Genomic DNA, 15,105 nt, shown 5'->3' with positions numbered 1-15,105 from the left:
AAAATACAAATTGTTACGTTTTTACCATCATGCATAGTATGAACATAAGTAAAGTTTTGCGTCGCTTGGATAGAATCTGAATGATTGAACGTTTTGCGCAAATTTCGTTTGAAACGAAAGAAAAAGCAAAAACTTACGACATTCCGGTATTACCACCCATGGCAAGTTATGATACAAATTAGATGTAAATGACTATTAAGTTTTTATCCAAACACCGAGTATAAATGTGAATTTTAATATAGAGCTCTATGATTACGTTAGTGCATACGCACGCACACACGCCCGCGCGCGCGCGCGCACATACACTGATACACACATACACACACATACTTGCACGAATATACTGTCTATATTGTATAAGTTTAATGTAATAGTCATAAATTTTTTATGTATATAAATGTACCACATAAACTAATTTTAAATAAAAAATATAGTCATTTTGTGTTAAACTCACTCTTCGATATATGACATCCTGGATGATTGCGTTTCAATCCGTGAGTTTCATACTGTTATGTTCGAGTTAAAATTAAATATAGAACATAATGTATGTACGTTTTAATTTCTCTTGCATTGTTATTATGAAAATGATTAGGTTTATATATAGGATGAAGCTTTAAATTTGTAATGCAAGGCTCGGTGTTCTAAGATACAACCGGGAATTGAATCCGGATCTCTCGCATGGAATAAATTATTTACATGTATTTGATTTCACCGACAGCTGCAAATTGGCTCTAGCTTTTTATATATATATTTTTTTTTTACAGCGCGTGTATTCAGCGTCATATAAATTCACGCCGAATTATTTAAGCACTAAAGATCTAGCTTCGACCGTTATGGACTTTATTTCATATTGGTCGATTTTTTTACCTCCCATTTTGTGACAATTTCATAAATTTTATTTAATTGAAAATTTGGCAATAACTTGAATAGATTTATAGCAATAAAGCACGTAAAATGAAATGATAAATTATCTACAGTTTCTGCTATCACGATAAAATATTTGTTCGACATTTTTAATAGTCGAAGACTGATATATTATCTCAACTATATGTTACATTCACAGGTGATTACATTAACCGCGTTCAGCAGCACGTTTATTTTTCAACTGTTTTTTCACGCTGATTGGATTAGGTATACTTTTAGACTTAGAGGAATATCCTTTTTCAGTAAAGAAAAATTTCAATAGTTGCAAAATAAACTTTTTGTTAAATGAGGCCATTGTCCAATATATGAAGCTAAAACAAAAAAAATAGCATTTAAAAGTGAAATTTATAAACGATTTATTCAAATATAAATTTATAATTTTAATTGTTTTAAGATATATACCGTACTAATAAGAATAAAAGAACGCTTAGTAATTAAAATGACTGAGAGATAAGTAACATAAAGGGTCACAAAAAGCATATAAATTGTATGTTAACTTTGTTATACAAATTACATTTTATGTCAAATTTTTTTATTGATCTATTAGAATAACTTAATGAGTTTTTAATTATTATAGTGTTCTAATAACATTTGTCATAAGGTGCGTTCGAGGAGACATTATAAAAATATATACTAATCATAGAAAATAAATTATTATAATACTAGGTCGGTCTTATCTATTCTTATAAAAGAAATTACGAAATTACAATATTAAAATAATTCTTATCATTAATCATCATTACGGATTTTCGTCATCAGATATATCAGATACTTCGAGTAAGTTAGGAGATAAATATTTCTCGTGTTCTTTATCGAAAGTTTTATCAGGAGTAAGCTTCATCATATCTGGCAAGAGCAAAGTTTCTGAATCTAGAAAAAACAAATAGTTGATAAGAGTAAACTTATAAATATTACATATAAACTTATAAATATTATATAACTCTAACCTTCATACCTGATAGTACGTTGTCTTCACAAGGTTTTATGTTCTCTTTCCCCTTGGAGAATAGATCTTTAAATTCTTTTTCAACAGCCTCAATGTATCCATAATCTATAATATAAAATTAATTTATTAGAGAATTTCATTATAAAATATTAATAGCATATTAGTTTTAAGTTATAAATTGTCTTTCTACATCAAATAATAATAACTATTCACATACCAAAATCATGTTGATTGTCATACCAATGCGCCAATTTTTCCGGTTTTGGAAACCTTTTGATATTCTTCTTAGGCAGTAAAGGCTTCTTAAAAACACTATCGTTTAATTGTTTTTTTGTATATTTATTAATTGTACTATCCTTCTTCAGAGCACACTCTTTAATCTTTGATAACTGTACAATCTCTTTCTATAAAAAAAGATACTTTCAATAATTTCTAATGAATAAAAACTAAATATCTTTAATTTCCTAAAGATTTTTTAAGATTTAAAAGAAAATTCTATCACATGAATATATATAATATATATTATATATTCAATATATATCAAAAATATGCTGAAAATACATTAGCAAATATGAGTTTTAACTACCTTTGCTGATACTTCCTTTCCTGGAGATATTGGACATCCATGACTATCCATTTGTGTTGCTTTCAACTTTGAACAATCCTGTTCTTTATCATAAATACTTTTCTTGGCTGACTGTATTTTAGATATATTCATATCAGAATTAGATCTTATTGATAGTCCCTTCGGTTTTGCACCTCCCATTGTCTTAAAAGATCTAATCTCGTGAGATGTTCTAGATCGTGCAATGGGCTTTATTTGACCTGTAGACAGGTTAACACATTACATACATTTTCCAGCATTTCTTTTCCAACTCAGTAGTAGTTCTCTATCCATATTTTTTATGTATTAGTAAAACATGTTTCTTATTAAAACCAAGATAATTTCTTGATTTAGAGTGCACAATCCTCTATAAATCCTCTTTACATACTAATCATCTTTTATAAGCCGAAAATTTTTAATCCAATTCATTTAAAATTTATATCAAAAACAGAAATGTACTAGACATACAATACACACATATTTTGCGATGTAAAAAAAATATAATTGTGGAAACACATTTCGCTCACCTTCATTAGGTTCAGCAAGCCCGCCCAATAAATTAAATATGTTGGACATTTTGATTATGTCAATACCGTCAATACTATGAATATCTACAGCAGTTTCGCGTGATTTTCACTTGCAGCTATTTCGTAGATCTGCGAAATTTTTCTTCTTAAGATACCTATTTGGATTTTCAAGTCACTACGAAAGATTATAGTACCTGCGACGAAGAAGGATCGAAGGAGCCAACGATAACCTCCTCGGAGAGCAGAGACTTCGGTTGTTCACAATTCTTACAGACTGGATTGTTCTACCTTTCGACAAACTTCAGCTCACTGACTTACTCTCTTACTCTCTTTATGTTCTTATTCTTTCATTCTTTTATTTATCCAATTAGGTAAATTATCACTTTATATTTATCTGAAGATTAGAACAACCAGCCCATAACGACCAGTAACTGAGTAACGTTACGTTGCGTTACGTCATTGACGTACCAATTCAAAATAATACCAGCCGTTATGATGATATATCTATCTCACTTCAAAGCCGGTGGCACACGATGCTTGTTTTCTTGCTGGATTGCTAGCTAGTGTAGACATACGTATGTTCTAAGTAGTTAGATTAGATTCTTTCCACTGTATTGTCTGCGAGGCTGGCACTGTCAGCACCGCAGCCAATACGGTGACAAGATTCTAATGGTTCTAATCCAGCAGGAAAACAAGCATCGTGTGCCACCGACTTAAGTTCCAAAAGTGTACATACATACACTAGTTCAATAGCGGAAAACAGACCTTAAGAAAATCTATAGTTTACGTTACGTGCATTATAGATTTTCAGTACTGGCACGTCATATCGAATATTAAGTTGATTTTTATTAAAAAATTTTTTTTTATTTTCGGTATTTTTTTCGTCTGGTATTTGTTATAGCCAAATTCATACCAATCAAAAATTTCTTTGGTTTTTTGTTTCAAATAAGCAAAACAGCTGGAATCGTGAGAATCATTTACCTACTTTTGTTTTTCATGACCTTACTTAATATATATATATATTTACAGAGTATATTTATATAGTTATTTTTTAATAAAAACATTCTTCAAATATGTATAAATATGTAGGAAAAACCCCTATTCTAAAACTTTATGCTATATTTTTAAAAAAATTCGCAAAAATAGTATAAAAATTCGGCTTCAATAGTAGAATAACAATCAGGTGAAAGGATTGTTTTATAGAAACGATCTTTAATATGTTTCATGTAAAACAATATATAACTTTATTAATAATATACCTTATTAAAAGAGACAATGTGTGCACCGTCAGTAGCAAATATTTCATATACACAAATCATTTTTTGAGATGTATAATATATATTTGTATATGTATATAACGACCTCATAACACAAAAGCATCGTTCAAAGGCCATTACAACAGAAAGCTACCAACTGCTTACAGTGGAATGCTTTAAAACAGATCTGTCCAATCATTGGAGTTGAGCTTTACATGCTATTGGGCAGATCTGTTTGAGGAGAAATCTGCATGATAAAATCATTCATGTGTATATATACAATTATTTACTACATACACATAGACGAAAGAATACATTTTGGTAAAAATCACATAGACATCTTCGTTAATACACATTAACGGAAACGTTATGTTGGAAGCATAATAAAAAATTCAATATAAATAATTTTCTCTTTCTCGATTCATAAGTTTAATAGATATTTTGTTTTTTGGGACAGCATTTATTTTGTACATTCGAGCATTTTCCCTTCGTCTATGTGTAGCGCAATTAAGTTAACCGTTTGTATAAATGCTAAATGTTATAAATAAATCTTTGAGCTTCTTCTGCAAAATGAAAATGGTTTTTCAGCTACTGTCTAAATTTTGCCATGTTCCGTCTCCCGCAATCTGTAATCTTCTTTATAATTTACATTAAAACGGTTTGTCAGTCTCCTTCGAATATCAACGAATTGTAAATGGTTTGTCGTAATAATATCAACAGTAGCATCTTCTCTTTCTTCATCTTCAAGCCATTCTGATACTCTGGATGATTTGAAACACGGCTGTAACAAATGTCGTTTCTTAATTAAAATATGCTTTACATGGAACTATAAAGACATATAAATCTTAAAGTATAAATGAAAAAAGGACAAGTTTATAAATTTATATATACATTTTGAACAAGTTGCATGTAAAGTTATTGACAACTTTCCATCCTTAGCACTTGTAGCTTCTTCATGTATCTAACGTTGTCACATTTCCTTAGCTATGCATGTGTATAATAAAAATATTCCATTACTGATCAGTATTTATAGTCAGTTCTTATTTCAAGCCATCAGTAACATCAAAATGCTAATATGATTCTGCAATATCATTTTAAGAGACTGTACTTAATAAATCTTAAGTATAAGAATTGATTATGAGTACCAACCATAGTCTTCTAAGTCTTCTTATTTCAAGATCGTCTTAAGTAATGTCTTAGATGCTAATAAGGCCAGGTTTATGACATCTCAAGACAACCTTAAATATAAGAATTAACTACAAATACCAGCCTTAATATACTTTTAGTTTTATTACCAGCCTTAGTATCCATATTTTTAGTTACAATAAAGCAACTTAAGAAAAAAATACTAAGAATAGAGTTTATTTGTTCCCTGATGTCAACAGGTTTGTTTTTTTTATATTCAAAAACTAATATATAATTTGTATATTTAAAGTGAAATAGGTATGTTTGATATTTGGCAAATGCGAGGAGGAAAGTTCTAGTGCAGCAGTAAAACACAAACCTAAGGACAAGAGAGGAAATAGAAAAGTTTTATTTCAAATTATTGTATCTAGATTATCACGAGTACTTACCAGATCCACAAACAACAAATAGAAACAGAGCTAAGAGCCAAGGTCCAACTGGAGATCCCTCCTCTTGCGATTTCTAACGTAACAAAAGTTTCTGTTTAGTTATACAGATGTCGATGTCAGATTACAAATAAAATACACGAAATTTAAGTATCAAAATTCAAGTACGTCAATCATATATGTGGAGTAAACAAATGGGACATATGACTTGGATGATAAATGTAACAGATATTTTTCAGCATTTAGTAAACATCGCGACAAAGATGTTATCAATGTTAATGTTTCATACATCTTAACATAAGAGTTTCACCAAAAGTTTCACATTTTAGTTTCACATATGGCAGATACTGTCTGTTGACAGATGCAAGATTCTTTTGCCACGAGGTAAACCATTCGTCGTGAAACGTTAAATAACCGATGGAACAGGCGATTTCAGTGATTTGCGAACGAAAGAACGAACATCCAACATAATTTGACAGTGATCTGTCAGAAATAAACATCTATAACCTCGGATTGACAGTTGCATAGGATATCTTCACGATCGGGTAAATTAAATCGTCGCGATTTGTCTCATACACGGTACATCAATCTTCAACCCTGGTCCATATGTCATTTTCTCAAACGTCGTCCAAATGCGCTTCCTAGGTACAAATTTTCTCTCAGAAAATCCGGACTCGAGGAGGCAGAAAATCCGCGCGACTTCACCGGCCGAGTCTCGAGAACCGCGAGACCACGTTTCAGAAGCTCGGAGGAATCGTAACCGGGCGATTCGACGAAGGGAACTCACCGACGACTTGGGGACGTTTCCACGTAGCGTGATGTTTTTCGTCGCTTTCTCATTCGCGATGCGCATCCGCTGCTTCGGCGCCATCGTTCTCGCACGTCCAGTCCCCTCGACAAGAGTGTGATAGAAGCAGGCAGAAGAAATACGAGACGAGTTGAGAGCTCACGACAACACAACACTTGTATGCGTACTTATCTACGGAAGCGTATCTCGACGTGTCCAGCGGCGCTCAGTGACGTTCTGCAACCGTTGCGACGTTCGCCGACGTGTACGCCGTCGCCAATGTCGCCACATGACACGTGAAGTCGTGAAGTTGCGCGACAACTCGCCGTGTGCCTGTTGGCGCTCTCTTGTGCCACACTGTCACCACCGTGGTCAACTGAGAGAGTCCCTCGCAGTCCTCGCACTTCAAATATTGAGGCCGGTATTCGTAGTCAGATCGGATCTTATATTCAAGACCGTCTTAAGTACAGTCTTAAGAAGTCACGAATCAATCGGAAGATCGTATTAGCATCTTAAAACATTACTTAAGATAGTCTTGCAATAAGAACGGACAATGAATATCGCCCTGAATGCTCCAATTGTTCTGTGACGTTGTCAATCGCAATATTTTATTCATTCGCGTGACTACACAAATAATGTAAAAAAATAGCAAATGTGAAAGAAAAAAAAAGAAATATTAAAAGGTAATTGTAAAAGAAAAGAAGCGAATACTTGTTGTATACGTAGAAATTTTATATTTTTTCCAGAATCACTACATCTAACAACAAATTGTTTTATTTTCGACTCCCACCAACATTAGTTTCTTGGTAAAATCATTGAAACGTAATACTCTCATCGTTACATCCTTTATTCGAATACCTATCATTAATTATGTTTGAGAAATTAACTTCTCGTTTTTCTCTCGATCAATTTATGTGATGCGGGCGATTGTCCACCCGCGGAAGAGAATCGTGAACATGGACTCATTCGTGAATCCTAAAAAAGTGCTAATTTAAAATGTAAAAAAAAAAAAAGATAATGCGGATGAGATCATGATCTATGCGGTTGTTGTGTCGCAGATCTTCATCGACACTGTACGTCACGATTCCTGTTTCTTACTCCGAATTATTTAGCTTAATGAGCTTAAAAGCTTTCCGTTGATAACGAAATGTGAAATCGATAAATTGACTCGACGATCAGAAAACAACCTAAGTTGCAGTCGTATTCATATTAGATTCTTATATTTGAAATCGTCTTAAATACAGTCTTAAGATGTCAAAGCAATTACAGTTATATAGGGTGATATTCATAGTTGGTTCTCATTTTAAGACCGTCTTAAGTAATGTCTTAATATGCTAATATGGCTCTCTATTGGTTCATGACATCTTAAGACTGTACTTAAAATGGTCCTAAATATAAGATCTGATTATAAATACCGCCCACACACACACAGAGCTGTATTAGTATTTTGAGACATTAATTTTGAAATAAGAACACTATGGCTGATATTATAATGAATTCTCATATTTAAGTACACAATCAATAAGAAATAGAATCCATAACGGTCGAAACTATACCTTAGATACTTAAGTAATTTGGTGTGGATTTATATACTACGTATCAAATTTTGTCAAACTACGCGCCGAATTGATTTTTCAGTCTCTAAACGTTGTATCGACAGAATTACCGTAATACTATCACAAATTAAATTGCTTAGCAATTTAATAATTTGATGCTCATAGACATCTTAGAAAGATCACAATAATGCTGATAAACATATTAAAATCTGTAAACAATTTATTGCGAAAAATATATGATTAGTTTATGACATCTCAAGACTGTATTTAAGACCTTTTTAAATATAAAAACTAATTATATACAGGCTTTCTACAATAAGTAATTACCTAGCTTTAAGTCTTAAGAGCCGTAAGAAATTGATTAATTACAGTTGAATACTTAAGAATACTTAAGAAGAATAATTGATTATGATTGGTCAATTTCTTATGACTTAAGACTTAAAGCTTAGGTAACGACTTATTGTAGAAAGCCCATAAATATCGGCCTATGAATACTGGCCATAGTTACAGATATACAATTTACATAAATGGAAAAGTCTTGCAAAACTATGAATTCAATAAATTATAATGCAATTAAATGTTTTCATGTCTAATTTGCCGCAGTTTATTACAACTTTCAGTTTATTGCAACATTCTACTTCGTGTTTTCAAGAGTCAAAAATAGAGATCGTACAGTATAACGGAGATGAGTTAGGAGTCACATAGTCGTGATATTGCTGATTGACCGGAATGAAAATAATATTCTATCTTTATTTTACGTCTAATGATAAATTCATAAAAATAACACAACAGTAAATGGTATTGTGTCATTCTATCTTTATCGTTCAACAGAATTCACTCTAGCCACAATCAACGAATATCATAATCACGTGACTCCAGGTACATCACTGGTCTAGTTTCCACCGAAGCATTAATTCACATCCAATGTGACGTAGAACCAAAATTTATGATAAATCGATGGAAATGCGTTTGATTGCATTCACTTCATTCTCGCTTTGCAAAGTCGTTACTTCCAATGGAAACAACATACTGCATCAGAATAAACCCGAAAACTTCGGTGAAAACTAAATTGCTGTTATACTATAGGTGAGGTCCACTTGGCGCTACAAATGATTTGAAGTACCTGACCAATCGGAAGAAATAATTTCACTAATTGGCCAATGCTTCAAAACATTTGCAGTATCAACCATACCCAGAGTTTCTAATCAGAAAAAATTATTTTACATCATAATTTTGTTATGTTTCATTATCCGAGCTGAAGTCTGTAAGGATGCGTTCCACTTACATTTGCAGTTCCGCTTACTTGCATCAATTCATTCTTGTTTAATATTTAATGATAACGAGGATAAAATAATGTTCGTCAGCGTTGCGAACGTTAAATGGAACAAATAGAAAGCAAATCAAGACTTCTTGATTTTTGTACGATGGTTCAATTAATTTTCTGAGCCGTTCGCAAGCGAAACAGTGAGACATATGTATATATACATATGCGATAAAGAACGATCGTAACCGCAATTATTTTATATATATACAGGGTGTTCCGAACTTAAATAGCCAAACTTTTATCGATCCTCTATATGTTTTCGAAGTTTGGCCATTTTAATTCAGGACACTCTATATCTATATACACATACATGTATATGCACAGGATTTTAAATGATGACCTAAAGTATCTCTTGAACATTGCGTTTTAGAGAAAAATGTTTTAGACAAAAATTTTATGACTTCGGAAAGAATGTAAGATGGAATCAATGATTTAATCTTGGTTGGTGTTGTTAAGATTATGGCAAGGTCTCTGAATTTTTAGAATGGAACCTTCATTTTTCAGTTCATATTCTCATAACTTATCTCAAGTGCTTTCAAAACACTATAATAAAACATTTTTTCATTGAATTTTCATTTTACATAAAAATGAAAACAAGAGAAAGAACTTCCAATGATCTTGAACTTAACAAATGTTATCATTGTTATAACGTAAGCTACGAAAATATAGAATGAAAAATGGAAGGTTCCATTTTAAAAATTCAAAGGGACCTTACCTTAGTCTTGATCTTGTCAACGCGATTTAATATATTAAATCAATGGTACCATCTTATGTTCTCTTTAAAGTCATAAAACTTTTGTCTGAAACAGTTTTTCCTAAAATACATCGGTCAAGAGATATTTAAGGTCATTATTTAAAATAGAACACTGTATATATGCATATATACATATATACTATATTATTAAATAAATATATATTATTACAATTCTCTTTAGCGGCATGGATCATAAAAAATGTATGAAAACAACATTCAATTGCACGATTGCGGAAGTTTTGTTCTTATAATAACTCGGACTCATACAAGATTAGCTCGACTCTAACATTTACAATTATTTTATTATCGACAGGTGACTGCATTTGTAACACGCGCACGCATACCAGTACAGTAGGATCCGTTACAGCGTATCTTTACTTATATCGAATAGTAAAATAAATGAAAAGAAACAAACGCATACGAGATGAAGACGTCGTTTAAACGTTTAACACGCGATGGCGTGAGTTCCGTTGGAAGAATAATCATACATCTACAAAAGGACACACGTCGTGTGCCACTTTTGGAGCGGATGTTAATTGCGTTGATGATAAGTAAAGCTGAAAAACAAGAATTGCACTCTCGTGATGTAAAGTAACACAGCTGCTTTGGATAAAGTACATACTTCATCTCGTCAAGAGCAATGAGCGTCGCACGCGCGCAATTTTAGGAATTACATTGTACGATCCATGATACAAATAATTCAATCAATGATTTTAGTCTATTTTGACTGTGGAATATATCTTTCGCACAAACGCATTGGTGCCGATATATCCGACTGTGCCGCACATGATACCCAGGGCCAAGCTGAACAATGCCATATAGCCAAAATAAAACGCCGTTTGAAAGAGACCGTACATTCTGTGAAAACATGAAAGGATGTAGATGGGACTTCAAATATTTGCGATCGAATTGCAAATATTATCGTAAGAAGATGTATATCTACTCACTTAGTTTTGAAGAAGAAGTAGTAAAAGGAATAAATGTAAACATAACCGGCCGTCGAAGCCGCTGCAAGAAAGCTCGTCCACTGCCTGTAGATGACATTTGCGTTATATGAAAGAAAAAGGCAAGGCACACACGATGTAAACTTACCATCGATAGTCTTCGGCATTCAGCAAGAAATATGTACATACGATAGTGACGCATACTGTCACTATCATGAGAATGACGAATACTAGTAACATAAAACCGTAGACATAGTAGATCTTATATGCCCAAAATGAGGTAAAGACGAAGTACCTGAAAAACGTCGATAAATGTAACGAACTATTAAATGAATAACTAATTCCTATTTCCATTAAAGTAGATTAATTTTAATCTCGACTCAATTTATTTTTCACTTTTTCCTAATTCTAAGAATCAGAAAAAGATGAAGAATAAGTCAAAGTTAAAATTAATCTAAATTGGAAACGAGCGTTAAGATATCAATAAAACGATTTCATACATCTCAATAAAAATCGAACCAAAGGGTAGAATTCCACCGAGCATTATGATTACTAGCGGTTCCATAAACCATTTCTTCTCAGGTATTGGTCGAGGCACTGCATTTACACGGCAAGGAGCGTCGGGTGTCCCAGCGAGATTACGGCCTAGAATGGTACCTACCAGTGTCAGCGGTAATATCACAAATATGCAGATACATGTCACCGCAACCTGTACATATACGATTGACATGAATTGGAATGCAAAAGCAGTAGGAACGATCGAATTTGAATATGCAGTCACAAACCATGGATCCGAAAGGTATTGCTCTGCTAGCGTGGTAATACATGGCGATGAAATTGATGAAGAAAGCAGTACCACAGACCATGAGTGGTAACATAAAAGCGCTGAAGATCATTTGTTTGATCCACACACGTCCACCCATCCGTGCGTACAGTCCACCACCCGCATAACCATTAATGGGCGATGTGGCAGCATATACAAATATTGCCGTTGACAACATTGAACCACGTTCTGTATAAAGCTCGCCCAGGATAGCAAAGATAATTACGCTCAACACCACCACTGTGACCTTTACATACAAAAATGGAAATACTTACAATTTTTTTCTATTGTTTTATTTTAAGGAATTAAAATATAGACCAGTAGAATAGTCAATTTTTATATTTAAGACTCCCAAGTAGGTTTCTTTTACAATTGTTTTAAAGCAATCTCATTATCTGGAGACACGATAGTGTCTCGGCGTTAAGCTAAGCGGTAGCAACACTACCATGCTTTCATTTTATTCAAATTGTCTTTATTTACAAATGACACATAGTAAAAAATGTGTTATTTCTTGCTTCTGATGTCATGATCCAAAACGGCTGTAGTAACTACTCAGGAGTCTTAAAACTTTTCAAGTACAGTGTTAAGATGTCATAAGCTAATCACGAAGCTGTATCTTAAGACATTACTTGAAGCGCTCTTAAAATAAGAACAGACTTACCAGCAATAAAGATAATGAAATACCAGCAATAGAGATAATGTTTGTACCTGATAGCCTGCACCTATGAGAGCTGAAAAGAACATAGCATGACTCGCAGGCCTAAACACGTCTCCGTGCACCTGTTTCCAACCATATTCATCGCCCAAATCTCTCTCCATGTCGTCCATCTCCTCGTCTCTACTATATCTAGCATAATCCTTTCTTAAAGTACGCATCAAAATCATTGAAACAAGCCCGACGAGGAAAATTACCATCATGAAGCTGTTAAAGATGCTAAACCAGTGTATCTAAAAAAAAAAAAATTGTAATTTATATAGTGTATACACTAATACTCTTTGTGTTATTTCTTAGTTAAAAATGTTATACAAACTTACTCTATGTTGAAAAAAGTTAGGATCCAGATACTTGTCGAATCTATCCTCAAATTTGATATTACTCTTCTTCCAATTGATTTCGTAGCTAAAAGGTATACGCGCGCCTTGCACCAGTTTCACTCTGTTGTCACTGGTCAGATTAACATCCACTATTTGCTTACCGTTGTATCCGATATCAAACTTTTTATGCGTCCAAATATAATAGGAATCTGATACTGAAACTCCATCATTGTTTTCCATCTCTCCTACAACACCTGTAACATAATGATTTAGTTGTCTGTACTACTGTCTTGATACACGCAATGAAAAACACTTACCCCATATTGGTAAATCATCAATATACATCTGATACCAATACTGATTCTTTATTGCATATGCAAACGCTTTCTGACTTTCTTCGTTTAAACTTATCTGGCAGTATTCTGTCTTCGAGATATCCTCTGAAACATCCCATTAGATCTTCATGCTTTTATACTTTGTACATTCGTAGAATCCGTTTTCTATAGCTGAATTAATATATACTTTGGAAACTCAAAATAAAATAAGTATATGTTCAATAATTAAAAAAAACAAAAAAAAAACAAAAAATCCAAAATTGTAGTTCAATGTAAAAATAAAAAACAGACCTTTGGTTGAATAATACTGGTTGAACAATTATAGATCTGTTTATGCTGCTTATATTTTTTGCATACAGAACATTCGTTTTCTTTTTTTCCAACCACTGAATGTATTTATCTCATTTTAAGTACAATAATTTTGGGGGATTTCAAGCAACATAAATGAAAAAAATGTTTAAATCATGTCAATTATAAATATACATTAGTCATATGTGCATACCTTTGAATTCAATTTCTAAACCACTGAACTTCAGCTCAATGCCCTGCAGAGCCTCTGCCAGGGTCTCGTGATAATGATTGATAACATTCTTGGTACCTGTACAAAAGGGTAGGGAATAATAAGAGTACGTCTCTTGACGATTGTGGTACGGTCCTACAGTGCTCATCCATAGCACAACCTCATCGCCATCCTCATACTGAAAACAAATAATATATTTATCTTTAAGATACTCTCAATTTCTAGCTGATTTATGTCATATTTCTAAAGCATCAGTTATAGCACGTGGTAAGAGTTGAAGAATGCAATACAATTGAGAAATAGAACTACGTTATAAAATCAAAGTAGAATTCATTGAAGTATAGAATATGATAAGAGAAAAGGATTGAATACAACATAATACAATGGAAATACAGTTAAGTTGGAATTGAGATGGAATTTATCAGTAGTATTTAGGTGCAATGATAAACAGTTTCTATCTGATACAAATTTAAGTAAAGCCGATATTCGTTTTGATATGGTAACTCAATATGAATACAGAGTGAGAGAGAGAGAAGAGAGAAAGATAACATAAAGACATGTCTTCGGCGCGATGTTTGGCCTTTAAATGTCAACAGCAGGCAACCTGACATTCCATGGCTTCCACGCGTATACCTTGCTGGAACGACGTGTCACAGGTAGGCGTCGCCAGGGTATACTCACGATGTGTGTGTGCTCATCGGCGAGGGCCGACAGCACGAAAAGGCCAAGCGCCAGCAAGCAGAGAAACTGCTGTCCTCGACACATGGTTATCAGTTCCTAAACGAGGCGCGCCGACCGGCCGGGCTCCCTTTACGCGTATGCACGAACAAGAGGAGATCCCACGAGTGAGACACGGTGACGGCGAACAATCTCCATATAGATTTCGTAATGTATGCCGTAGTGCAACTTAGCAGCAACAACACAGACGAGGAGACACAGGACACAGCGACGGACGGACACGTATGAAGGATACCGAAATTATGTATTCTGGTACTGGGTACTGGTACTCTGTACACTACGGAGTGCGGTCGCAGATATGTGCTATCACGAGGTCTGTTCTTTTTCGAAGAACTCTGAACTAGTTCTGAACTAGTGTAATAAGTTAAGGGTAAAGTCACTAGATTAATAAAAGGTTTGTTCGCGTAGAGAAAAACCTGAGAGAGGACATGACGGCCCAAAACTGGAGTATTAAGGCTTAA

The 15,105-nt window shown here is 33.5% G+C and overlaps 3 protein-coding genes across 5 annotated transcripts; all 3 read right to left on the bottom strand.

The window, feature by feature from the left end:
* Nucleotides 1-1,595: 1,595 nt before the first annotated feature.
* Nucleotides 1,596-3,445, bottom strand: LOC108760647 (uncharacterized). 2 transcript variants are annotated; one of them, XM_018506711.1, is made up of 6 exons: nucleotides 3,196-3,445; nucleotides 3,002-3,130; nucleotides 2,457-2,695; nucleotides 2,088-2,274; nucleotides 1,880-1,975; nucleotides 1,596-1,794 (listed from the first exon to the last, which is right to left on the bottom strand). In XM_018506711.1, the coding sequence occupies exons 2-6, from the start codon at nucleotides 3,048-3,050 to the stop codon at nucleotides 1,664-1,666; spliced, it is 702 nt and encodes a 233-aa protein (XP_018362213.1). In that variant the 5' UTR covers nucleotides 3,051-3,130; nucleotides 3,196-3,445; the 3' UTR covers nucleotides 1,596-1,663. The 2 variants fall into 2 exon arrangements, with proteins under 2 accessions (XP_018362213.1, XP_018362212.1); XM_018506710.1 differs by having other exon boundaries at nucleotides 3,002-3,445.
* Nucleotides 3,446-4,237: 792 nt separating this feature from the next.
* Nucleotides 4,238-6,926, bottom strand: LOC108760648 (stress-associated endoplasmic reticulum protein 2). Of its 2 annotated transcripts, XR_001940089.1 has the most exons (4): nucleotides 6,616-6,926; nucleotides 5,832-5,904; nucleotides 5,407-5,495; nucleotides 4,238-5,038 (listed from the first exon to the last, which is right to left on the bottom strand). XR_001940089.1 is itself a non-coding variant. In XM_018506712.1 (3 exons), the coding sequence occupies exons 1-3, from the start codon at nucleotides 6,697-6,699 to the stop codon at nucleotides 5,001-5,003; spliced, it is 195 nt and encodes a 64-aa protein (XP_018362214.1). In that variant the 5' UTR covers nucleotides 6,700-6,926; the 3' UTR covers nucleotides 4,242-5,000. The 2 variants fall into 2 exon arrangements, 1 of the variants encoding a protein (XP_018362214.1); XM_018506712.1 differs by lacking the exon at nucleotides 5,407-5,495 and having other exon boundaries at nucleotides 4,242-5,038.
* A 3,502-nt stretch (nucleotides 6,927-10,428) lies between these two features.
* Nucleotides 10,429-14,948, bottom strand: TM9SF3 (transmembrane 9 superfamily protein member 3). The gene is made up of 10 exons (XM_018506851.1): nucleotides 14,588-14,948; nucleotides 13,889-14,084; nucleotides 13,369-13,491; nucleotides 13,052-13,305; nucleotides 12,725-12,964; nucleotides 11,979-12,263; nucleotides 11,694-11,902; nucleotides 11,342-11,488; nucleotides 11,197-11,280; nucleotides 10,429-11,107 (listed from the first exon to the last, which is right to left on the bottom strand). Exons 1-10 carry the CDS (start codon nucleotides 14,669-14,671, stop codon nucleotides 10,963-10,965), a joined length of 1,767 nt encoding a protein of 588 aa, XP_018362353.1. The 5' UTR covers nucleotides 14,672-14,948; the 3' UTR covers nucleotides 10,429-10,962.
* Nucleotides 14,949-15,105: the final 157 nt, after the last annotated feature.

Source organism: Trachymyrmex cornetzi, unplaced genomic scaffold (genome assembly GCF_001594075.2).
Source record: "Trachymyrmex cornetzi isolate Tcor2-1 unplaced genomic scaffold, Tcor1.1 scaffold23, whole genome shotgun sequence".
Taxonomy (NCBI): domain Eukaryota; kingdom Metazoa; phylum Arthropoda; class Insecta; order Hymenoptera; family Formicidae; genus Trachymyrmex; species Trachymyrmex cornetzi.
The sequence above is the reverse complement of the archived record's forward strand: the minus strand, read 5'-3'. Positions and strand labels throughout refer to the sequence as shown.